The sequence below is a fragment of the Choloepus didactylus genome, chromosome 23, assembly GCF_015220235.1.
Source record: "Choloepus didactylus isolate mChoDid1 chromosome 23, mChoDid1.pri, whole genome shotgun sequence".
Classification (NCBI taxonomy): Eukaryota; Metazoa; Chordata; class Mammalia; order Pilosa; family Megalonychidae; genus Choloepus; species Choloepus didactylus.
This window is the reverse complement of record NC_051329.1, coordinates 16,714,106-16,740,588: the sequence shown is the minus strand read 5'-3', so window position 1 is coordinate 16,740,588 and position 26,483 is coordinate 16,714,106. Positions and strand designations below refer to the sequence as shown.

Here is a 26,483-nt window from a genome sequence, read left to right as displayed (position 1 = left end):
ATGTCTGTCCCAGTTTGCTAATGCTGCCTTTTCACAAAACACCAGAAATGGATTGGCTTTTATAAAAGGGGGTTTATTTGATTACACAGTTACAGTCTTAAGGCCATAAAGTGTCCAAGGTAACACATCGACAATCGGGTACCTTCACTGGAGGATGGCCAATGGTGTCCGGAAAACCTCTGTTAGCTGGGAAGGCAGGTGGTTGGCGTCTGCTCTGGAGTTTTGGTTTCAAAATGGCTTTCTCCCAGGAAGTTCCTCTCCAGGCTGCAGCTCCTCTCCAAATTGTCACTCTCAGCTGCTCTTGGGGCATTTGTCCTCTTTTAACTTCTCTGGAGCAAAAGTCTGCTTTCAAGGGCCATCTCCAAAATGTCTCTGTAAACTGAAGCTCCTGTCTCCGCTCCTGTGCATTCTTCAAAGTGTCCCTCTTGGCTGTAGCAAGCTCGCTCCTTCTGTGTGAGCTTATATAGGGCTCCAGTGAACTAATCAAGGCCCACGCTGAGTGGGCGGGGCCACACCTCCATGGAAATTATCCAATGAAAGATCTCACCCACAGTTGAGTGATCACATCTCCACGGAAACATCCAATCAAAAGTCTCCAACCCAATCAACACCAATATGTTTCCTGCCCACACAAGACTGCATCAAAGATAATGGCGTTTTGGGAAACGTAATACATTCAAGCTGGCACAACGTCTAACATATATATAGAAAAATGTCCTGTCTTAAGTGCATCGCTCCTGAAGTTTTCATCAAATGGGCACACCTGTGCAACCCCCACCCGGAATCAGAACATCACCAACCCCCAGAAGTGCTCTAAAGGGAGAATTTTATTTTTCATTGTCTACCTTTCTATACTATTTTAACATTTTAAAAATGTGTAGATTTACTTTACCCAGTAAAACCAAATTAAACTTTCAAATAAAGAGCCTGTATTATGAAGCCTGGTGACGTTTAAGGAGAAAGAGTTAGTTGACTGTCCGTCCTGGGCTGATATGGGCTCCCCACCCACGGGATGGAAAGCACCCTGGTTTGTTCCCCATGCTGGGTGTCCTTTCATGGCACTTCCCCACGATGTCCTGCAGGATTGCTAAAGGTGCATTGAAGTATTAACTGATCAGCTTGGTCCTCTGGGTGCCTGGGGCAGCAGGAGCAGCCCCTCATTGCTTTATCCCAGGCTACTACCCAAATTGTGTCACTTTCTGCATGTGTCACTATGTGAAAAAGGCTGGGGAGCCCAGCTTGATCCCTTTCATCTCAGGAAATCCTCCCAGTAGTCCAGGGAGGCAGGCATGACTGTTGGTGCATTTTATAGGAAACTTTGCCCAGTGATTTCCTAGGTCAGTTTCTTTCCTGTTACTTCTTTTCTCAGGTATTTCCTTGAGGTCATCTGGACCTGGAAAGGGGAGTCCATAGGGTCCCTGGATGTCTTGGCATCAGTCATTAGCTGACGAGATTGACTATATCCAATAGTCCAATGCCTAGGATTTTTAGGCTAGTCCTAGTGCAAATTGGAGCTAAAAGTGTCTTTTTGGAAATGACGCCATCTAATCCAATCCTATCTCTTTACAGAGAGAGATTAAACAACTTCGCTAAAATGTCACAGCTAGATGGCACGGAACTGGGTTCTGAATCCCATTCTAACTCCTGACCATTGCTCTCAGTGACGTTGGGATGTTCCCTTTGGCGGCTCTAGGATGTTGGGCATCTCTTTTGACAGAAGAGAAATCCAAGGTGCAAAGAAGGAAACTCCAGCCTTGTCTGACTCCAAATCTGTCTTTGTTTCTGGTGGCCATGGTGAAAGTTAGCTGTAGAGACAGCTCAGGTTATCCTAGGATATTATTGCCATGGTGGCTTTTGAAATTCTGTACAATTTGTGCTTCTGAGAAACGGGCCCCTTTCTCATTTGGAGTTCACTGTCCACCGGTTTTCTTATGACCCAGACAATATGGCAATCATAGGTGCAGTGGGATCTGAAAGAAACCCAAGCTGGTGGGCAGCAGGTGGCATCAGTGTCGACCTTCCTTGGACCTGCGTTTCACGGCTCCTTTGCTAATGGTCATAAACTTGATATTTGCTCTTGGCACTTGGGGAGCCCTGAAACTATAATTAAATTGGCTCTGAGCAGGTGGAGAGCACACAGCTAGAGAAGATATTTAACAGCTGGTGAGAAGGTAGGCTGGAGACCAGACACAGCTCAGCCGGCCGATAGCTTCTGCTGTACTGGATGGGCTGTCTGCTCCCACGCCCGCAGGTTCGTTTTCCTTTTCCCTGCCCCTCCTGGGAGCCTTGGGAGCCCCTCTTTTGTCTTCTTAAAGAAAAAGTTACCTCTCCAAAGTCTCACTGTCTCCCTCCTCCCTAAATCAGTCTCCATCACTGGAGGCTGGGTTTCTGCTTGCCAACACGTTTTTTAAAGTTAATTCTTTCATTCCTGCCTAAGACCAAATTCAAGGATCCAGTGATGTCCCATGACCCAGTGTCAAAGCCCGGGGAATATGGAACTGGAGGAAAGTAGTTTATTCAAGTTGCAAGAGCAGAGTGGTTTAGCCCAAGGACAAGGGAGTGGAGAGCATCTACTTAAAGCCTGGTTTACCTCCCTCTGGTGCAGACGACTGGAGCAGGTGATGATCCCCTCTGACCCACAGGTGTCTCACCTGTCAGTGGGGAAGATAGTAGCACCTGCTTCCTAGCGAAGGGAGGGTTCCAAGAGATTCTGCAAACAAAGCATTTAGCACGGGGCTTAGCAGGAAATGAATGCTCGGGAATATCACTAATAGGGATGGAGGGTTTTTACTCCCCCAGGATTTATCAAGCCTACTACCTGCCAGCCAAGGGCTCTGCTAGGTCTGGGGATGCTCAGATCACCTGCTTGTTTCTACTCAAGACTCAGACCTCAAGATACAGGAGTCATTGGAAGTAGCCATCCATCTTCAGTGACCCGCACAAGGATGTGGAGGAGGAGGGTGTTTAGTGTTTGGACAGTAAATTTCCTCCTCCAGTTCAGGAATGTTCTGAAAAGTCAGCTCCATCCTCTGGACTTCCATGGAGGATGGACTGGGTGTCATTTGCTGCCTATTGGTGGTTCTTTTATATTGGTCCTTATTCTAGAACATCTTCTATTATGACCTTCTTTGATTAACCCAAGGCCAGAAGGCACTTGGCATTTATGCCATTTGGTAATCTCCTTTGTTATCATTTGTTCTGTTTCATTTTTTGTGGGAGTCAGTCTTGGCCCCTTGACCAGATGATCGACAGCGTGAGCACAGGACCTTGTACATCACTCCGTGCTCCAATGCATGCTGTGGCATTGGTCAACCTGGAGCTGTGTACTTGGTACATGTCCAGGAAATATTTGCTCAGAGAGTGAACTTAAGACTTGATGTAATCTTGATTACCTTATCTCTAAAATGGGGACAAAAGTAATAGTACCTTCCTCAAGGGGTGGTTGGGATTATCAAATGAGTTCACCATACCCACTGAGTTCTTAGAAGAGTGCAGGCAAATTGGAAGCCCTCATTAAGTGTTATTTTATAGAGATTACGGTGCTGTTTGCAATACAATGTGGTAGTATGGTGCTCCTGGGACTGATGGTGGTTAATATGATAGCTAAAATGACACCAAGCATTTATCAAGTATTTACCAGGTGCCAGGCAGATGCCAAGCTCCTTACACAGATTATTGCATTTACTGCCCACGACACACCCGAGTGGGAGGCCCTCTTTCCATCCCCATTACGTGGACGAGAAAGCAGAGGCTTGGGGCAGTTGAGCAGCTTTCCCAGGCACACAGATAGAAGTGCAGAGCTGGCACCCGACTGTCTCCAGCAACTGGTTCTCTGTTAGTTTTCCCCTTTCCCTTCCCAGCCATCTTCATCTTTGTCTCATTCACGCAACATGTGCTTTCCTGGGAAGCCAAACAAAAAGTAGCTGGGAGGTATGAAGTTATTTACTGCCTGCTCTGGGCCTTGGGACCGCCAGTTGCTTCAGACTTTCCAGTCCAGCTTTCCTGTTCCCCTTTGACAAAGTGAAGCTCACGGTGTCCCTAAAGTGCAGGCCAAGAAACAGGAAATGGTGCCCAGTCCCCTGAAATACTTGGAACTGAATGTACTTTGGTGATGCCTGTATGCCCTTCGTATTTGCTTGTGCCAGGCCATCTCGTCTCCCTGGTGAGAGGCCCTTTGAGTGCAGGGGGCACTCCCCACAGCTCATTACATCCGTTGGCTTAATCAGAATCAGTTTTACCATCTTTTGCCAATGTTCTCCCCGCCTTCCCTCCTCACACACCCCGAAGCCTTTCATCCTTCTTGGAAGTGTAGGCTTCCCAATCTTCTCCCCTTCTCTGCCTCCCCAGCTTCTAATCACCCTGGGAGGTAGGTAAATAGGTGGTTAAGGGTCAGCCCAGATTTGTGTCCCTACTTTCCTACTTCCCAAATGTGTGACTTGGGGCTAGCCCCAGCAGTGCTTCCAGCAGGTGGGCAGCAGGACGGGCGAGTCACCGTCTCCAGGGTACGGGGTCGGCAGCAGTCTCAGCCTCCTGCATTTGTTAGGAAGACTCAATTTTTAAAAATATATATAAGGCACTTAGCCCAATGCTTGGCACACTGGGCATGCTCTAGAAATGTTGGCTATTATTACGATTGATATTGGCCCCAACTCAGATCCCTCATCTCCTGTAAAACCTACCTTGACCACTATAGTCAGGTTTAATAACACATCACATCCTGCCCCCTGCCCCCCACCCACTGCTTCTGGAGCAGAGTCAGATGCTTCCGTCCACCCTGCTGGTTTGGAGGGTTTTTTGCAAGCAGTCTTGCATTCTTGCCATTAAATTCCCAGCACCTGGCACATAGTAGGGCCTCAAGTCAATGCTTGCTGAATGATGAGGATCTCCAGGAATCTTTCATGCCATCATGTTAATTTACAGGCAAGGGAACTGAGACCCATAGAGACTAATAAACGTAACGTATCACAAAGCCTGCTGGTGGCAAAGACCTCCAGGTCTCCTGGCTTCCACACTTCCTCATTTGCAACCACCCTGCCTTCCCATTTCCTTGGCTTCCACCTTGTCTTTTGATGCACTTTGCTAATCTCTCCTTCCCTTGGACCCCTACCCCCATTCCCAGACTGACAGAAGTGGTGGCACCCGCAGAAGCAAAAGAGCACGGACTTGCAGCCAGCCAGGTCTGAGTGGCGTGCTTTTGGTCAAGTGGCTTCCTCTTTCTGGGCCTCAGTTTCCTCATCTGTAAAATGGGGACATGATCCTCTGTGTCCCAGGTGGGCTGTGAAGGTTGGAGATAATGTAGGGGAAAGATTTATCCCAGCACCCAGCATGGACGAGCGTCCAAGACATAGTAGTGCTTCTTATTAGCTTGAATTTCATTCCTGTTCCTTGGTGTAATTTGCAGCTCACGGCTTGGCTCATGACATAGACTCCCTTGCTGGATGCGTTAGCATCTACAGAGCTCGGGGATGCATGCCACAGATAGTGATGGGTACAGGCACCCCGCCTAGAGATTCTATGCTGAGGCGAACGGGAGGCAGGAGGGGAACGTTCGGATCATCTTGATGTGATGGCTCTGGTTTGCACCCAGCGTGGCCTTTGGTAGATAGCCGTCTGTCTGTCTCTGTCAACCTGTCAAGCCCCTCCAATACATAATTCATCTTGATGCAGAATGTTGCTTAGAAGTCACACTGAAGGTGCCAGAAACAGAAGGGCAAGTGAGCTTGCATATGCAGGAGTGGGATGGATTCTTAGCCATCTTCCAGGTGCCTGTGGATCAAGGGGAGGGGCAGGTAATTCAGTGCCCACTCCCACAGCTCTTTCTTTGCAGCAGTGAGACTCTGGGTTGTGTCTTTTCTCAAAGACTTAAAGACTGAACCTGACATTGCTCTCCCAATCTGCCAGACAAGACGCCAATCACTCTTGATTTCAAGGCACCATGGAACAAAGTGTCCAGAAGTGTGGCAGTTTTCTTTCTGCTTTAAAATACACTTGCACAGCTTCTTATTCCTCCTTCCGTCCCCTCAAAAATACAGCCCTGATTCTTTCAAAAGTCACCTTTGCAATCCCTGCCCCTATTTTATAAGGAAGGTTTGCAGATTATCCTCTGAGTCAGAATCCATTTTCTGTGGTTTGGAAACATGGCATGGCATTTTGAGAGACGGTTTCCTTGGAGATGGACACATTTGTCTGCAGATCTGGGAGGCTGCATGACACCGAGCAGCTTCTGTGCACCTGAAGGGAACAGGGAAACAGGTCTTGGAAGCAGAGTAGAAGCCATCAGCCCAGTGTCTCTTTTTGTATGCCAGCAAAGTGCCACAAAGCAAGAGCCCTTTGATGTGATAATGTGAGCATGAGAGATGATGTTATTTTAAAAGGTCTCTGCCATTTAATTAACCTGTGTGCTGGCAGCAATTAGTTCAGGACATTTAAATGAGTAACATGAAAACCGAATCCCTTTATATGTACTTATGTTGAGGGCTTAGGGTGGTAGTTGGGTTGTTAGTTTTCAAGGTTAATGGGGAGAGGCTAGGTTTTATTCTTTCAACGATGAGTTCTTGAGCACATACTGTATGTCAGATGCTATTCTAGATACTGGGAATACAGCAGTGGCTCTTTCCATTATGGAGTCAAGAGTCTAGATAAGGGGTCGGGGAACCGTGACCCATGGGCCACATCTAGCCCACCACCTGTTTTTAGGAATAAAGTTCCATTGGAAAACAGCTTTCCTTCTTCCTTTCCTTCCTCCTTGCCTCCATCCATTCTTCCCCCCTCTCTCCCTCTCTCCCATCTTCCTCTCTCCCTCCTTCCCCTTTCCTTCTGCCACGTTACCCATGCATTACGTGCAAGATAGACATTTTCATTGTAAAAGATTTGCACGCATAGTCAAATGTGGACGTTTTCCCGGTCCCCTTATTCCCACTGTTTTTCTCAGTGTATACCCTTCTAGTTCTTTCTCCATGCCCTTATGCATATCATATGAATATATAATAAATATGTTCAAATATTATACACATGTGCTTGTGTTTATATATTTATATTTGTATAAATGAGATCATACGATATGTATTTCTTGGCAGCTTTTTTTCTTCACACAGTGTGTCTTGGAGAGTTTTGTACCTCTGCTCAAGTAGAGAAGGGTAGTCAAACCTCAACCCATGGGCTGAACCCAGCCCAGTGCATGGTTTTGTAAATAAAGTTTTACTGGAACACAACCATGCCCATTCATTTCCATGTTGTCTAGAACTGCTTTTTGCTACAAAGCAGAGTTGGACAGTTGCGACAGAGACTGTCTGGCTGCAAAGCCTAAAATATTTACTGTCTGGCCCCTCACAGGAAAAGGTTTTTAACCCTTGGTATGGAACTACCTCATTCTTTTTAATGATCACGTAGTGTTCTGTAGTACAGATGCATCGTGCTTTATTACATCACCCCCTTATTGAGACGGCTCCTGCTTTGCTTCCTCTGTGTGCCCCAATGAGGACACATTAAGTGGGCTGCCTCTGGGGTGCCTCAGATTTGGCGTCAACACTCTGGGCTTTTCTGGTGGGATGGTGTTGGAGCCCGCGCCTTCAAAGCTGGTAGCAACAATGGACTCGTGGCAGGCGGTATGTCCCTGGGTGTGTGTTTGGGTCCTTCGGTGGTTCATTTCCTCTTTTATTTGGTCAGACTCCATCCCCATGTGAGTTCCTTTGGCCTAAACCTTTAGAATTTGAAGCCTCGTTCTTGGAAAGCCTGAGCAGATGCCAGCAATGTGAGTGGCCTTTTGTTCCAGATGTTTGTGCCAGACCTGTGGGTAATGGCACAGACCAAGTGTCGCTGATGTGGAGTTACCTGGAACTCTGGACCCTTGTGGAGTCTTTGGAGAACTTGTTAAAAAGACAGATTTCTGGGCTCCTCCACCCAAAGATTTGAGAAACTCTAAGGTTGAGGGCATTTAGTCTGAGTGAAAATTAAGTGGTAGACTTTTTTTTTTAAATAGAGAAATCCCACTTTAGTGTTCTCAAGGATGTACTAGGGGTCTTTGATTGCAAACAACAGAAGCCAGCTCTTGCTAGCTTAAGCAGATAATGAGCCTGATTGATTGGAAGACCATTGGAAGAGTTTCAGGATGGACAAGAAAGCTGAGGACTCCCACCCAGAAGGGAACTATTTCCAGAGCCCAACAAGATGGGGCCCAGAGGAGGAGAGAGAGTCCCTCCAAGGAGGGGTGACTGCTGGGTGGGTACAGAACAAATGTCCACTGCAAAACTGTGATGCAGGTTTTGGCAAAAATAACCTGTACGTAAATCCCACAGAGCAAGAATGAGGACGTTGATGAACATGTCACGTTACAACTCACAGCTGCCCACCCTCTGCATAGATGATCTAAACAAAGACGTTTGGTGTCGTAAATCATTGCCAGATGCAGACATTGGAAGTGTATTGAAGGCTTTGGTTTGGAAAAGCTACAGATTTCAGGCAAAACTCTTCAAACTTTACATGGCAAACTAGTTTCAGACTTTCTCCCTGGAGTCATTGTAGAACAGCCGTGACTGAATTATTGGAAATTCCACACCAGTGGGATCATCCTTGTTGAGGTTTATCTGTGCTCCCTGTGCGGCTCTTTCTTGTCTGACGCTCTTGGGGTGCGCCTCGCGCTGATTCATGTGCCCCAGAGGAGGCAAGGGGCAGATGAAGTGTCTGGAGAGGCTATCCCATTGTAGAAATGAGGCGACGCGAAGCTGCGCAGATTCTGACCTCCCAAGTCAGGCCGTAAATCTGGAGAAATGGAAGTCACATCACAGAATCATCAAATTGAGGATGGATGAGCTTTTAGGGATGTTTGGCTCTGAGATCCTTATTTTACCAGTGAGGAAGCTGAGCGTGCATGGAGGCTAAGAGGCTGATGTAGGATCACCCGGGCAGCCCCAACGTCATTTGCCTCCTTCCAAGCCCTCAGTTAGCAGTTAGATACAGTTGTCTGTCTCAGGCCAGATGGACCCATTTCAGTGTGGTTTTCATAGAACTACCAGACTGAATTATGTTTCTATGTAGGAATGTCTGTAAAACTTCACTTGCAGTTTATTTTTTTTCCCCGGGTAAAGGAAAGGTCTGAAATATTCCATAGGTGGCAAAATATTCACGGTTTCCCTGAATAAATGTTTCCAGCTGACCTCTTGCTTGCAGAGAGAAAGGCCTTGGCTGGCTCACCACCTAAGCAGATCATTGTCAATTCTGCATTCACTTAGATTGCTTACCCTGGATGCTTTCTTGCAATGTCAGAGTGTCGAGAATCCAAATGATAGCACTTCCTTGCCATGAGTTCCAAGCAAATCTAAGTCCAAGGGATGCTGCCATATAGTATAGAGACTAAGCTTTGGGGTCAGAAAGAACCAGGTTCAAATCCTGATGCTTTTATTTGTACGCTGTTTGACTTAGGGCAAGTCAGTTAGCCACTCTGACCTTTTGTTTCTTCCTCTGGAGAGGATAATCCCCATCTTAAAAAATGAAATGAACTATTTCCTATAAAATGCTAAGCACAAGGCCAGGCACATAATAAGGGCTCAATGAATGGCAGCGGTTACAGTTAAAACCAGGATACATGAAAAAGAATGGTCAGAGATCACTCAGCAAATCCCTACTTTTTACAGGAGGGGAAACCTGCACCAAAGCCCAAGTGACTTGCTAAGCTGGGTCAAGAGCTCAGCCCCGTTTCCCCACCCAGTGATCTTATCAGCTCAACACATGGCCTCTGTTGGGGTCCATCCTGGATGAGCAGAACCACTTTCCCCACTGTGGGTCGAGTGGGCTGGGGTAGCTACACTTTGGAGTTTCCCCTCCCTTTTCTGTCTTTTTTAGGATCCTGCTTTCATGGTCTGTTTGTGAGTCAAATTACTTCCGCTCCGCTCATGCTCTTTGGCCCCAGGGGGAGACCAAGAGAAACGGACAGTCGCCGGCACTGTCCACTTCCTCTGGGGGACCATCACTTATTGGAGTGACGGAAGCCTGCCCACGTCCCATCAGCCCTGGGGAGACAGAGGGAGCAGACCTCTGTGCCAGTTTATCTTGGAAATTGTCTTTTCTTTGGGCGAGAGGAGGGGGGAGGAACCTCAAAGAAAACATCCAGCCGCATGCCCGAGAAATCTCTGCCCCAAATCAGTCATCCTTTTTAATAATGAGGGCTGTCACGAACCCTGGTTTAGTCGGAAATGATGGCTTGTGTAAATATTTGGTCTGTAACTGATTTATGGGTTGGGGAACAAAAAAATAAGATTAGTTGCTAATCAGAGGGATGCAGGAAAACGAAAGGGCCTGGATGCCCGCACAGACCACGCCGGGAAGGCAGAGTCCACGGCCGCCATCTGGATGAGCTCAGATGTTGGTGGGGGAGGGAGGGGATGGGCCGGGCAGCGGGGCCCCTCCTGGAAAGGCTGCCGTGGGCTTTTGGACTGTCCCCTAGGGCAGAGGCAGCATTAGCCCTGTCCAGTGGAAGCTCTAGCTGGGAGCAGCATTCTGGCAAGATGGCCAGTTTGGGCGTCTGGGATCCGTTCTCCCCGGCTAACCTGAAATCTGTAAGCTTAGACAGCCTGCACCCCTGAAAAATGGGAATATATCTGATTACCTCTTATGGCAGAATCAGTAGAGTGATTGGGAATTGACTTTGAAGCCAGCTAGATCTGTGTTTACACCCTGGCCTCCATTAATTTGCAACCTGGGTACATTAACAGTCGAGATTCCCGGGTAGCTCAGTTGCAAAATGGGAGACATAATCGTCCCTACTGCAGAGGAGGTGTTTTTGCTGAGTGCATTGCGTGGCCCGTGGCAACTCAGTCAGGTCGATCCCGGTGCTGAAAGCAGCTGTTGTACGAGTACTGGAATCCACTCCCCAGGTAGGCTAGTTTGGATGAGTAAGTACACTTACCTTTCCTACATGCTAATCCCCCAAACAGCCAACCAATGCAGCAAAAGCCTCTTATTAGAAATAAATATATGTCGTGGGGTGGGGTGGGATGTCGGTCTTGCCCATCCCCAGAGCATGGAGGCCAAGAGGATCCTGTGGAAAGCCTCTTTGTCCCCTGACTCACTCCCATGAGTGTCCCATGTAGGTGTCCATGTCTTAGTCCGGCAGAAGCTCTTTGATGTATCTGTTTAGTCAAACCTGTGTGCTAGGCACTGTTTTGGGTGCTGGGAATCCAGAAAGAACAAGTCAGACACGACCCCCTCCTCCTCCTGGCTTTTTACAAATTAGTGGGAGAGGCCTATAACTGTCAAATATTAAGAAAAACAAACATGTACTTCAACAGTGTGGTCAGAATAGTGAAGCAAACATACAGGAGCTGGAGTCAAGAGCTGACCTCTTCTGGGAAGGAGGGGGTCAGGATGGGGAAAGGAACGACACCAAATAAATTGCAGGTGGCGGAGGCGGCCACTCTTGGGGTGGACCAGGTGATGGCAAGTGGGATTCAGGGGCTATTTTGAAAGTTTTGTTTGTTTATTTTTCAGTTTTCCTACTTTGAGGTTACGTCTAGACCCTACTAGAACAGGTATTGGCGAACTACAGCCTGAGGGTCAACTTTAGCCTGCTTCCTGTTTTTGTAAATAGTTTTATTGGAACACTGCTACGCCTGTGTGTTTAATTACTGTCTGTGACTCCTTCTGTGCTACAAGGGCAGAACTGGGTAGCCACAGAGACCTTATGGCTTGCAAAGCAGAAGATATTTACTATCACGTTCTTTACCAAAAAAGTTAGCCAATCCCTGTGCTAGAACATATTTTCTTTCCTCTGCCTTTCCATCTTCCTCTCTTGTATTCGCCCTAGATCTGAAGTACTGTCACAGATGACAGTGTGTATATGAGTAACTATTTGTTCTTTCCCCAGAACAAGTCCTGATATAGCAGGTCTGTTATATGCAAAGAGCAGATCTGTTGAATGAACAAAGTGTAACCTTTTTACAAAAAAAGTATATATTTTCCTTTATGTTTTATTATTATCAAACAAGTATTCCTGTTACCAAATTCAGATGGCAGAGACAAGTCTAAAAGTAACAAAGTACCTAGTCATGCAGTCTGCAGCTCCTTCGCCAGCTCTGCCAACTCTCTCCCGTGTATCATTCCAGAAAATATTTATACACGTGCAAGTGTTTCTACTTGATTCTGATGTCTCCCTGGCCCTCCCCCCACCACACTGAATCCGCCAGGAAGTCCTGGGAGAGCTGAGTCCCAGATGTCTCACTTCTGTTGTCTCCAGCCAGACCCAAGCCACCCTCATTGAGTACCTCGGTCACTAAAACAGCCTCTTCTCCTTCCTTGCCCCCACCACAGTCAATTCTTTACTCATCAGGCAGAGTCATCTTGTAAAAACAGATTCTGTGTTTGTCATCTTTCTTCTCAAAACCCTCCAACCATTTCCCACTACCCTCAGAATAAAAGCCCTTCTGCTAGAGCGGCAAACAAGAACTGCCTGTGATCCGGCCTCCTGACCACATCTCCCATCTCTCTCCTCTTGTCCACTATTACTTTAGCTGCCCTGGCCTTGCTTTGGTTCCGTGGATGCCCCAGCCTTGTCCCTGTTTCGGAGCCCTTGCTCTGCTCATGCTGACTGCTTGGTTCTCTGTCCCACCAGATCTTTGCAGGGCTGGCTTCTTGACATTCAGGTCTCACCTTAAATGCTGTGTCCTCAGAGAGACCTTACCGCCCAGTCACCATTGCAGCACCCTGTTTTTACTTCTCCATGTAGCTTTTATTATTAACCAATATTTTCTTTCTTGTTTTATCTGTCTCTGCCTCCCCATTACCAGGATAAAAGTCTAGGGAGAGCATGGCTTGTTGTCTGCCTCCTTCCTTGCTATGGTCTGAATAATTTATTTTCCTAATAATATTTGTTGGATTACTTTTTTTGAATTAATTATGTATATATATTTAAAGACACAGATGGCATCATCCTGTATTTGTCATTTTGCCTCTTGCTTCTTTCACTTAATAATCAGTGTTGGGATTCTCTTATCCTGATTCTTTTTTTAACACTTGTATGGTTTTCCACTGAATGGAATTACCATAATTTAATTGACCAGCCCCCTATGATGCATATTTTGGCTGCTTTTCTAATGAGAGAACAGTGCATTATTTCACCCATCAGTGCCAGGAGCCCAGATCATTTAGACCAGTGTTTCCCAAAAGAACTTTCAGTAATGACGGAAACTCTGTACATCTCTTCTGTCCGATACGGTAGCCACTAGCCACGTGTGACCTCTGAGCATTTAAAATGTGACTAGTGCAATGGAATTGTAAATTTCATCCAAATTCAAATCAATTTAATTTTAAGTAGGCACATGTGTCTACTGCTACTGTATTGGACAGTGTAGATTTAAACAAAGGGCTTTATACTCTAGGATGTTGCCAGTGTGGGGAAGGAAGGGGACAGGAGGAGATAGTGTCTGTTATTTAGACATAGAAGATCAAGAGAGAAGCTGTAACTTGAGGGAAAACAAATCCCAAGCAGACTCTGGGTCTCTTAAGAGCTTTTTCTTCACTCACCTCCGTGGACAGGGAGTCTAGCACAGGCACTGGCAGACTTGTCTTGACAAGGCCAAGACAGCAAATATTTTCCTTCTCAAGTCTCTGTTGTAACTAACTCTGCTGTTGTCAAGCAAAAGCAGCCATAGACAATTTGTGAATGAGCAGGCATGGCTATGTGCCAATAAAACTTTATTTACAAAAGCAGGTGGCAGACTGGATTTGGCCCGTGGGCCGTAGTGATTGGGAAGACTCTGGCTGGAGCTGCTCAGTTCAAACCAGCAGGCAACCTCCTGAAGTACAAAGGGAAAACCAACCCCCAGCCATAACCCAGGGTTTCTTGAGCATTTTGCACACCCTACTGGGCTAAACAATTGCATGGATGACCTGATTCCAATGGATGATAATTTCTGGTGGGTCACGCATGAATTTCAGAGATTCCTGCTGTGCCTTGGTAGCATACCAACCAGCCATAAAGTAGTTGTCGAGCAGACTCGTGCTCTGTGGCTGGGTCTGGGCTAAGATGATGCAGAACGTAGGACTTGTGACTGCACGCACTACGTCTCGTGTTTCCCTTTTACCTCCCACAGTGTTTTGCACTAGAGTGTATTTGGCTAGGATGTGCCAAATTTGCAACCAAGTACCATATCCCCTTTCTGAGCTTCAGTTTCCTTATCTATAAAATGGGTATCACACTAGAACCTTCCTTTTGGGTTGTTATGAGGATGGCATGAGTTGGTGCATGCGTAGGGCATGGCAAGATGCCTGGTCAAGCAAATGCTCAGTGCCCTCTATCAATGCACATGTGAAGCTGTTGATGGTGGCCTAGAGTTGGAAGATTATGGAGGGTTTCAGAGGAGCTCAAACTCAAGCTGAACCTTTAAGGATGTGCAGGGAGAAGATGGGATGGAGTTCCAGAAGAGTGAAGGCATGGAGGAGCTGAGGTAGAGCAGGGTTGAGTTGAGAGGAGACAGGGAAGACAGAACTGAATGCATGTGCTTTCCAAAGCAGGGAGTTCCCTGGAATTTTGATTCATACCAGGAGAATTGTCCCTGACCCTCCCGCTGGTGCCATGTCTATCTCATCCCTTACAGGTCATGTGGCAGACCCTCTCTCATTTGATCATCACCACGACTTGGTGATATTCCTCTTGGAAAATGAGGGGATGGGCTCAGAATGGGGAAGCAACTTGCCAAAGACCACACAGCTGGTAGCTACACAGGGAAGTGGACCTTAATGCCGAGGAACCCATCTCATTGTCCACTGTCCTCACCCACAGGAAGCTGGCCTTCACATTACAAAGGTCCCTTGGGGGTTACATGGATCACCCTCCAAGAGCTACGTTACTCCCAAACCAGATCCTATGGCCTGGGAACCACGTTACTCCCAAGCCAGATCCCTTGTCTGGGAGATGAGCAGAAGGGGCAGATGGAACGTCACTCCTTTGGCGTCTTAGCCATTGTGTTTATACCCTGGAGGCGTCTCTGCCTTCATTCTTCCTAGGAACCTGTTTCCCCATCCAAATCTCTGGGTGGTCAGGGGCTTGGGTCATGTCGAGAAAGGAAGCCAGTGTGTCTCTCCCAGGGAGCCCTGGGATCCTAACTCCTTAGTGCACATGGGTGTCTGGTCTGGAATCCAGAGCTTTGGGAGAAATGCCCTCCCTGGTGCCAGGGGCCGATGCCTCGTGAGCTGTGGGAGCATGTGCTCTGGAGTCAGAAAAATTGGGTTTGAATCCCAGAGCTCCCTGGACCCAGTTTCTTCACCTGTAGGATGGAGCTGCCCAAATAGTAATCTCAACCTGTGGTCAGCCTGTGTTTCACTCCTAGTGACCACCCCATAAAAGGCAGTGGGGTCTTTCTTGTTTTAGTCATCAAGATGATTGTGAATGGTGCCAATGAACCCCTTGGGATAAATCCACTGAAAGTGAAAACCTAGAGGGTGTCCAGGAGGAAGAAAGCAGAGGAGCGGGGAGTGGCGGTTTGCCCATGTCCTGCCAAGCATTCCTTGCCAAGCCTTTCCTCTGTGTGCATTTTCAAATCCTGTTTTAACCTCCCTTCTTCCGGAAAGACTTCCGCCCTCCGCAAGCCTGATGTCAGTCACCCCATTCCAACAAGCCTCTTCCCCTGGTATGGGGGGTTCTCAGACCTTGGGTTGCTCCAGAATCAAGAGGTCCAGGCCAAAGAGGAATTCTTTGGTCTTCTTCATGGATGCATGCCCATCCTGACTTACTTCCATGGGAAGGACTTTGCCCATAATGAGCCTCAGCCTGTGCTTTGAGGAAAAGAAATTTCTTGGCAGAGGACAAATGTAAAGAGAGCACTTACCAGGCAACCACTAGGTGCCGGGCACTCGGTCGGTGAGTTGAGCCATTATTTCATTGAAATAATTAACGGGCATTATTCATTTTTACAGGTGAGGACATTGAGGCTCAGAGAGGTTAAGTGACTTGATGAAGGTCACAGAGCAAGTAAAGGGGTGAGATATATACCCATGTTACTATTGTGGTTTCTTAAATTGTGGTAAAATACTCATAAAATTCACCATTTTAACCATTTAAAGAGAATAATTCTGTGGCATTAAGTACATTTACAATGTTGTGCAGCCAGCACCATTGTAGTTCTAGAACTTCTTTAGTATCCCAAATGGAAACCCCACACCCATTAAGCAGTCATTCCCCATCTCCCCCACCCCCAACTCATCACAGCCCCCCGACCCCCAGCCCCCGGTAACCACTAACCTGTTCTCTGTTTCTATGGATTTACCTATTCTGGGCATTTCATATAAATGGTGTCATACAAGATGTGGCATTTTGTGTCTGCCTTCTTTCACTCAGCCTGTCTCCAAGATTCATCCATGGTGTAGCATGCATCAGAATTTCATTCCTTTTTAGGGTTGAATAATATTCCATTGTATGGATATACCACATTTTGTTTATCCATTCATCTGTTAATGGCCATTTGGGTCATTTCTACCTTTTGGCTATTGTGAATAGTGCTGCTCCAAACATCTGTGTGCAAATTTTTGTTTGAACACCTGTTTTCAGTTCTTATGCATATATACCTAGGTGTGGAATTTCTGAGTCACAGGTTAATTCATGTTTGAGTTGTTGAGGAACTGCCAACTGTTTTCCCAAGTGGCTGCACTATTTTATATCCCCAAAGCAATGTGTATGAGTTCCATTTTCTCCACATCTTCACCAACCCTTGTTATTTTTCCATTTTTTGATGTCCGTTCTAGTGAGTGTGAAGTGGTATCTCATTGTGGTTTTGATTTGCTTTTCCCTAATGACTTTTGGCATCTTTTCATGTGATTATTGGACATTTGTTTATCTTATTTGGAGAAATGTCTATTTGAGTCTTTTGCCCAACTTGCCCGATTAAATTGGGTTATTTGCCTTTTTAAAATTTAGTTTTTTATTGGAGAAGTTGTGGGTTACAGAACAGTCATGAAATACAGCATTCCCATATACCACCCTATTATTAACACCTTGCCTTGGTGTGGAACATTTGTTACAATTGATGAAAGCACATTTTTGTAATTGTACTATTAACTATCGTCCATGGTTTAACTTAGGGTTCATTGTGTTGTGCGGTTCCATGGATTTTTAAAAAAATTTATTCTAGTTACCTATACAACCTAAAGTTTTCCTTGTTAACTACACTCAAACATATAATTCAGTGCTGTTAATTACAGTCGCACCACCCATTACCCAAACTTTTCCATTATCCCAAATATAAACTCTGTGCCTTTTAAACTCTATTTCCTATCCCCACCTCATCCCCTGCTGACCTTTAATTTCCCTTTTTTATTATTGTTTTCAAAAAAAATTTTTTGCAAGGCGTAACTTCCATTCAGAAATAAAGTGCACAATTCTTGTGTACAGCTTGATGTGTTTTTGCATATCAGTACACTCATGTAACTAGCTCCCAAATCAAGACAGAGGACATTTCCAGCTCCCCCCCCCGCCCCGAAGGAGTCTTAGCTGCCCTTCTAGTGAATAACTTCCCCCAAGAAAATCACTCCCCTGGCCTCTCTCACCATAGATTAGTTTTACCTATTCTTTATCGTCATATAAGTGGAATCATAATGGAATCGTGCAATGTGTGCTCCCTTGTGGCTGGCTTCTTTTGTGCAACGACATGTCTTGGAGATTCTTCCATGCTGTTGCTATGTCATAGTTTGGTCTTTTCCACTGAAATGTGGTAATCACATGAGTGCACTATGCTTTATTTCTCTACTCTCCTGTTGATGGGCTTTGGGATTGTTCCCAGAGTTTGGACATACGACAAACACTGTCACGAATGTCCTTGTACAGGTCTGTTTGCAGATATGGGTACTCATTTTTGTTGGGTACATAGCTGGGGTGGAGATGCTGGGTCAGAGGCTATGTTCAGTTTTGGTAGACACAGGCAAGTAGCTTTCAAACTGATTGTTCTGGTTTAACATTGCACCAGCATTTTATGAGAGTGCCATTTGCCCTATGTCCTGGCCAACATTTGCTATTGTCACTGTATTGTTAGCCATTCTGGTGTAGCCTATATTGTAATTTACTTCACATATTTTCAATCGAATTTTTTTCTTCCTCTTCCTTCATCATCTTTCTTTTCCTCTTTTACTTTCTTTTCCATCTCCTCCTCCTTTTTCTTTTTCTTCTTCTTCCTCCTTCCTCTTCCTTCTTCCTCTTCCTCTTTTTCTCTTATTTCTCTCCCTCCCTCCTCCTCTTTTTCTTAGTGTATTTTACATAAAGTTGCATACCAGGAAATAATTTTTATGAAATTATTGATTTGATATGCAAATTTGTTTTTCAAATTTAACTATTAAAATAAAGAAAGAAAGGTACCCCTGTCCCATCTGAAAGCATCACTATCCCTCCCACTTGGGAAGTGCAGCTTGCACTGTTTCACTGACTCATCCTTGCCCCTTTTTTTTGCCAGGACCCTGGTTGATGAATGCCATGCTTGGGGAGCACTCCAGCCAGAAAGGAGGGTTGTAGAACAGGACAGGGATTAACGACATCCTCTCGGGGTTAGAGCTCAAGGCCTTCACTCTTCCAAACTGTCCCCTCCCTGTGGCTGGCACTGGAGCTGAGGGTCCATAAGTGCTGCCACAAGAATCTTGTGCTATTCTTTGATTTTAAAAGGGGTCTTGCCCAGAGGCCTCCTCTCAGGTAGTCAGATCAGGCCAAGTGCAAAGGATTTAAATGACCCCCTTTGGGTGGCACAGCTCATGTAGTTGAGTGCAAGGCCAGTGGGCATTTGTTCCCATTTGGGAAAAGGGTTACTGGATTAGTGCTTTGTTGCACAGGTGTGTGTGTGTGTTTGTGTGTGTGAGAATATGTGCTTGTGCCTGTCCTCAGACCCTGCTGGAGAGGAGCTCATGTGTTCCCAGCCCTGTCATTTCCTCCCGATTGGCTGGGCCAGACGCTCCGGACACTGTTCACGAGCTGCTGAGGGATCTGGCCGGGTGAGGGCTGTTGACTCAGCCCCAGTTCAAGAGGCTGAGGGTGAAAAGGCCATGAGAGCCGGCTGCTAGGTTTAACTCAGAGCCCAGCAAACTTCTGGAAGAGGAAATGGTGCAGAGCTAATCATCCGTTTGGGACTTCCCTTGAATGTCTTTGTGCCGAAGGGTGTGAGGGGTAGGTAGGCTGGCAGATGGCAATGGGCATTAATCAGGAGCCTTTTGGAATACAGAGCCACAGCCAGATCCAGGGGTGGGCTAAAGAGAGAAGGCATAGCTCTGCACTCAAGGAGCCCATGCTTGAGAATTAACTGGGAATTCATAGCCAGCCTTCCTAGCTGGCAGATCAAGCTGGGATCACATGCTGTTAGAATCTCTCCAGGGTGGAGGATGTGAAGCTGTCGCTGCTTGGCTTGGGGCTCATGGCTGGGGCAGGTGTCTGTAGACTGGCTTCTGGTCCTGGGTCTGGCGCTGTGCAAGCCTGCCGTGTCCCAGGCCTTGTTAGGTGCTGAGGATACAGGGTCTTCCTTCCCTTGTGGCAGGCGCAGCCCGTGGGGAAGACAGATGTTCCTCCAGTAACCACACAGGTAAACAAGATCCCACCTGGGATGTGTCTTATGAGGAGAAAGCAGCTGGGGCTGGGAGTGTGAAACAAGGAGACCTGACTGGTTCTGGGAGCCAAGGCAGGGATGAGTAGGTCTCCACCCTCAGGACGGGAAGCCGTGTCCCAGGCAGAGGGCACAGCATGTGCAAAGGCCCCAAGGTGGACGAGAACGTGGTGTGGTCAAGGACGGGAAGATGGCCAGGGTGGCTGGTGTCAGGGAGTGACAAGGGATCATATGAGAAGGAGTTGAATGGTGGCATGAGGGTGCTGTGATGCTTTCGTAGGTCACGGGAAAGGAGAACAGTGGCATACCTTTGGACGGTTTTACGTAAGGGAGTGGCGTGACACCATTGGCACTTTTTAAAACCTCGCTTTGACTATGGGTGGAGAACAGCTCGTGAGGAATCAACAGTGGGATGGCAAGTCCAGTGAGAAGGCAGTGGTGGCAATCTGGGTGAGGGGAGCACGGTGGCACCTGGCTGGAGGAGCTGGAGGTGGAGAGCAGTGAGCTTATTTGAAGAGTATGTAAGGTTCTCTGGATCCTTCTAGCTTGGATATTCCATGTAGATTAGGCATCAGGAAGATGGAGAGAACTTTCCTAGACTCCAGCAATGGAACAGTTGCTAAGCTGCCCCTTGGGCTTTGGCTCTACCTGGTAAAACAAACACCTTTTCCTAAGCACGGATTAGGGCCCCAGAACTGGGATATTGGGGTGTCTTTTTCCAACATAGATGTGCAGCCTTAGCTTGCTGGGGCTGCTGTTGTCACAAGCCAGGGAGCCGGACTCGTGGGCCCAGCAGATAACAGCGAGTCCACCCAGGACTGATGCAGCCCTGAAAGATGGCAGTGTCCTTTCCAGTGTTTTCTGCCATCTAATTTTGCTGCTTTCTCCAGACTTGGACCCATTTCCAGATAAGATATTTATGTAATATATATCTAATATTCTCTAAAGATCATGGGAGAAGGTGTTCTTTTTAATTGAACACTTCATCTGCAGGGTGCACTGCAAAATATCCAATAAATCTATGTACATATTTATTTTTGTCTGTTTTTTCCCTGCTCAGCTTGCCTGAGTAATCTCACCTCCTGTTCATGGAGGCTTACTTGGGGGATGGGAAGTGACATCAGATTTCCTCTCATCCTGTACTGGTCAAATAGCCATTCATCCTCCCACCCTTCCATTCTCCCCCTCTTTCTTCTTTCAATCTATGCTAACTTTATCCATCCATCCATCCATCCATCCATCCACCTACTCATCCTTCCATTCTTCCATCCTTTGATCCTTCTACCTCTTTACCCTTCCTTCCTTCCATCTTCCCTTCCCCTCTCTCTTCTATTCATCTTTCCAGCCTACTCTCCTCTCTTTCTTTATTCCATCTATCCATCATCCACTGATCCTTCTATCCATCCAGATTTTCACCCTTCCTTCCTTCCTTCCATCCATCCATCTTTTCATCCATCTCTCTACCCTTCTGTCTAATCTTTATTTACACATACCCTGTCTCTGCTCCCTGTCTTTGGCCATAAGTTGGTAAAGCCAATTGATTATCTGAAGTCACTGCGTTATTGCTAAACTTGGGCTGGTTAGCCTCAGTTCTCCTTGTTTGGGGATCTGGCCTCATCTCTCGGTGACTCATTCCTCAAACCTTCCCATCAGTGCTTTGGAGACAATAATGGTATCTGTCACCAGGGGGTTGGCCACGTGCTCTTCACTTGCCAAGGGTAGTGGCGGGTTGAGAGAGTTGCTGGGTGTTTCAGGTTAAAAACACGGCTTGGCTTACATTTCTGGCTTCTTCAAGGTTGTTTCAACAGCTCTATAGAAATCTGATTTAACCTGGTCCTAGCAATGTTAATAACAGGTGACATTACTGGAACCCCCACTCTGGGCTGGTCCCCCTGCTAAGCATGTCATCTCGTAGAATTCCCACAATCGCCTCCCGAGGCAGGTGCTGTCATTTTTCCTTATTTTCCAGGTGAGGGAAGTGGGAAGCAAAGAGGTGAGAGCACTTTCCCAAGAACACAATCAGGACCTAAGCCTCAGGCTCCCTTATTCCAAAGCCTGCGAGTTTAACCACTAAATCATCTTGCCTTGGTGTAGAAACTTCTTTGACTCTCCACCATTGGACACTTGTGTGGAAATGCCACTCCTCTTCTTGCTTCCCTCTCTTCTCTGACCATGGGCAGTGTGAGTCGGCCAGCATGTGTCACTGTAACAGGAGGTACCTTCCTGGTCCTCGTCGGGGCTCCTGGGGGGATAATAAGCAGGACTTCCAGCCTAGGTGATGCCAAGAGGGGACTCTGCAGGCATGCTTGGCTTCCTTAAAGCCACTGATGAGCAGGCCTCCTGGTGAGCGTGACTTTTAGGCTGCTTGGGTGGGAGCCTCCAGTCATAAATAAACACACGTTCCTTAGCTTTTCCTCCAGACCTGTGAAAATTGCTGAGACTTCATTTGGCCACGAGAGGGCACCCAAATCCTGGCCAGACCCAAATGAGGGGTGGGGGATAGGCGGGAAGGAGGTTAGTTTGGGATGCGGTTTTAAGCCAAGCTCTCTAAAACGGATCACCTAAGCTGCTTGGGAAGGGGAGAAATGCTTCCAAACCAGCTCAAAAGATTTATTCCACTCAGCCAGTGCCAAGCTAGGGGCTGAGGAACCCAACAACCAAAACCACACAGTTGCTTCCCACAAGGGGCTCACAGTCGAGTGTGGAGGACAGAGAATTCAAATGCAGTGTGCTGAGTGCCAGAGCCTTAATCCAGACCAGCCATTTAATAAGTGTTTAATGAGCGTCTACTGTGTGCCAGGCTCTGTGCTGGTTGCCAAGGGTAGACCAATGAACAATATAGAGTCATTGCCCTCAAAGAACTCACAATCCACCTAGGAGACAGAACCTAAAAGAACAATTTTGGAAAATGGGAATGTGTGGTCATAAAGATATACACAGAATATTTTAGGACCACTGAGGGGGAACACCCAACCCAGGCAGGGAGGAAGAGAGGAGTATCAGGGAAGGCTTCCCAGAGGAGGAATACCCAATCCAGGCGGGGAGGGAGAAAGGGGTATCAGGGAAGGCTTCCTGGAGGAGGAATACCCAATCCATGCTGGGGGGGAGAAGGGTATCAGGAAGGATACCTCCTTCTGGGAGGAGAGGGCACCAGAGCTGAGACATAAAAGAAAGATGGGCATTAACCAAGTTAAGAAGGGGAGGGTATTCCAGGCAGTAGAGACAGCAAAAGCAAAGGATTGGAGGTGAAAAACAGCTTGGGGTAGGCAACTAGAGCACAGTGAGGGGGCCACAAGACCAGATAAAGGAAGGGGATTGGGTGTCACATTAAGGAGACTGGGTCTTATCCAGCATATGATGGAGGAGTTGGGTAGACAGAGAGGGAGGTGATGGAAGTGATAATTTAGCTCACTAACCTGGGAACATTCAAACTGGACCATAGAGTATGCGTAGGAGTTCGCCAGGCAGAGAATGGAGAGGGATTTTGTAAGGGGCGGTTTTGCTGTTCTTTGGGGGTCTGCTGATGGTTTCCCTGCCTTCCTCCTCCCACTGTCCCAGCTTTTTTCTCTTTAGTCACCCAAAGGGTGAAGACTCAGGGCTAGAGAGAGAAGGGCAGATGGACAAATCTGTGTGGGGTGATTTGTGGACGGTTCTGGTGAAAGGGCCCAAAGAGAAGATATAGATGGAGCCAACGTGAAGATCCTGGGTTCAGTCACCAGCTGTTACTCTGGTGCCTGTGGCCTGGGCGTGTCCCACATCAAGCTCTGGGACCAGTTGGTTCAGGGTCTGCAGTGATCTGGAGTCAGGACTCACCTGGAGAGGTTGGTACAGGTTGGTGGCTGCAAGATGGACCATGGTCACACTGCCTGGCCCAAATGCCAGGCCACCTGCTACGGGTCCCTTGTCTTTTCAGTGCTTCAGTGTTTCCGTCAGCAGAGAAGATGATGATAGCCCCTCTCATAAGGTTACATTGATGCTTAGGTGAGATAACACAGAAGAAGTACTTGGTATGTATCCAGGACACATTCAGCACACAAATCAAAGTAGGAGTAATAGTAACTGTTGTCGTCATTGTTGTTAATATTATGATTAAGCCTCCTGTTTGGTAAACTGAATTTTTTTTTTAAATTGATGTCTATGTTTGACGCTTCTCATTTCAGAGAGGCATTCCCTTCGTTTCAGATCAAAGCTTAATTGTTGGCAGGCTTGGAACTCCTCAGCTTTTGGCGTCTCTGCCTCATGCCTTTTACAGTGGGAAAAAGCCTGTTGGAAAGTGAATCATTTCACCTTCTAATTACCTGTTTGCAAGGAAGATGGTCAGAAGACAAAAATAGTCATCCACAAAAGGCTATTGAAAACTGCTGGTATTTTATTTAGTCAGCCCATGGATGATTGCGAAGCTCCTGTCCCATTGCCCTGTTTTTGGCACAAATACACAATGTTGGAGGCAGAAGGCAAATGCTTGCATCCGGCAGGACCAGAGCTGGCCAACAGGGTTGAGATCGGACGGGTGCCTCCCTTTTCCCTTGAGTGGAGTCAAAGTCAGCCAAAGGTTGTGACCTGGGCGTGTGTGTGTGTGTGTGTGGCCTTGGACAGACTCCTCTTTGTTCTCCCATTTCATTCTGCAAATATTTCAATTCCTCTTATAACTGAGTCACTTTGCTATAGGCACAGGATGCACAAAGAATAACGTTAAGTCTCTTGGGCCTCAAAGAGTCCTGAACTTTCCAGATGTTTACCACTACTTTTTTTTTTTTTTTTTTTAGTTCTCAAAATCAGTTTAATGCATCTCTTACTAGCTTTAGAACAAAATAAGAAAATACTGTGCTACAATACAGGTAGCAAGGGTGAGCACTGTTTCCTATAAGAAGTGTTTGGGAAGCTCTGATTTCAGTTATATACATATTTTGTCCTGGGCCATGATATAAATCTGTGTCTTCCTGTGGGTCTGGTCAGAATAATCTGGCCCAAGACCTTTGTTCCCAAGAGCAAGGAGACCTGCCCAAAGATGTCCCAGTTACTCCATAGGATGCTCAGATGCAGAATGTGGGTCCCCCTGGGTCTTAAACATTCTTTCCTTGATGTAGTCTTGTCTCTTTCATCAACAGAATATTCAACACAAGATCCTGTTGGATGAATTGGCAAATAATACCACTATGTTTTATCCGCAGAATTCTTTCTTCTAAAGGGAAAATCAAATGGATTCCCATTATGTAACAATAATAATAATTAATGTTTCTACTCTGTAACAGGCAATGTATTAAGTAATTTACGTGGATCATTTCATGTAATCCTCTCTGCAGCCCTAGAAAGATGAACTATTTTATAGATGAGAGAGCTGAGGCTTACAGAAGTGACCCCACCCCATCCCAAGGTCACATGACCAGTGGGTGGAAAAGCCGGTGTTTGAATCTGGAGAGTCTGGCCCTGGAATCATGTTGTTCATTACCTGGCTGCAAGACCTGCTCCCCCTAGCCCCCCAGGAAAACAAAAACATTGCTTTGGGCAAGCAGGGGTGAAGGGTAAAGTTGCCCACAACCTCTTGGCTATGTAAGTCTCCCCCATCCCTTGCAGCTGCCCCTGAAGCACCCCAGCCAACCAGCCCACAGCTTTGGGGAGCAGTTTCCCTGTCCCCTCCCTAAGGTGGGCACCATCTGGGACTCCTGGTTGAGACTGGATAGAGAGCCGACAGTGTCCTGGTGGCCTCTGAAGGGGTTCAGTGCCAGAAGCCCCAGCCAGGAGATCAAGCTTCCAGAAGGGGTCCTAGGACCCTGCTCGAGGCTTGCTCTCCCTCCTTGGAGCTCTTAAATGCCATCAACTTCAATTTCTGCAGAAATGAGTTTATTATTTTCCTATGTTGGGAAGGCAGCAGATTTGGGGAACTCAGACACATAGAGAATGAGTGCCACCTTGGTACAGATCTGGACCCACCTGAGAAAACCAACGAGCCCGGAATTTACCATCTTCATCCAATGGCCAAAGGCCAAAGGGCGGTTGGCCATGGGTCGTGGGCTTGAGGCCCCAGTGGCTCAAGAGGTGGAGTCAGAAGCAGGAGGTTGGAACTGGGAGCTGAACTTGACCTTGGCTTTCTATAGCTTCTCCAGGGACTTGGGCAAAAAGTAATCACTCATCTATTTGCTCGTGCTCCTTGGAGGGAATGGGCTTTTCTGGGGACGCTGAGGGTGCACCCCCCTTTTCCCAGCCCATTTTTCTCTCTACACAGTCATTTCAGTGCCAAGAAGTAGAGAGGCTCTTACAATTTCTCGACATGGGGGTTGGACCCCTCTTGGGGGAGGCAAGACTGGGTCTCCCCGTTCTAGTTTTGCGGGCATCAGGCTATATTTCCCTCTCCTCTTTTTCTCTCTCCCTTTCAGAGCCAAGAAGAAGAGCAAACCCTTGAACCTGAAGATCCACAGCAGCGTGGGCAGCTGCGAGAACATCCCGCTGCAGCAACGCTCGCCTCTGCTATGCGAGCGCTCCCTGCGCTCCTTCTTTGTGGGCCACCCGCCGTTCCCGCCCTCCACACCGCCCGTGCACGTCGACGCCAACTTCTCTGCAAGTGAGTCCCGGGGGCCGTTCCCCAGCCAGGTGCACCCTCTCTCTTCTTTCTCTCATGGCCCTGGCGATGCACCGTCACCCACCCGCCACCTCCCGTCCCACTTGCGCCGCTCCCGCCCCTTTGGCTGGTTTTGGAGAGGGCGTGAGTGTACCTGGCATTTGGGAGGCTGGCTGTCTGCCTCCCATGTTCCTTGCTCCTGCTCTTTTGCCTGCAGGTGTGAAGGGACGGCAGAGGGAAGCAAACTTGTAGGGCATGAAAGGCATCTTAAGGCTTTCCGTCTTCTCCATGGCTTCTCAGCGGCTGGCTCACACTTGGCCACGGTCGATAAGACATCTGTGATTAAATTTTGGTATTTTCTCCCCGCACTC

At 47.2% G+C, this 26,483-nt stretch overlaps 1 protein-coding gene across 1 annotated transcript in view; it reads left to right on the top strand.

Moving 5' to 3' along the window:
• The window catches only part of KSR2 (kinase suppressor of ras 2), a 427,972-nt gene that overhangs the window by 241,664 nt on the left and 159,825 nt on the right, over positions 1 to 26,483 (top strand). The window contains exon 5 of the mRNA XM_037817062.1: positions 25,931 to 26,115. Within this exon, the coding sequence (XP_037672990.1) occupies positions 25,931 to 26,115 (185 nt within the window). The remainder of the gene's footprint in view (positions 1 to 25,930; positions 26,116 to 26,483) is intronic.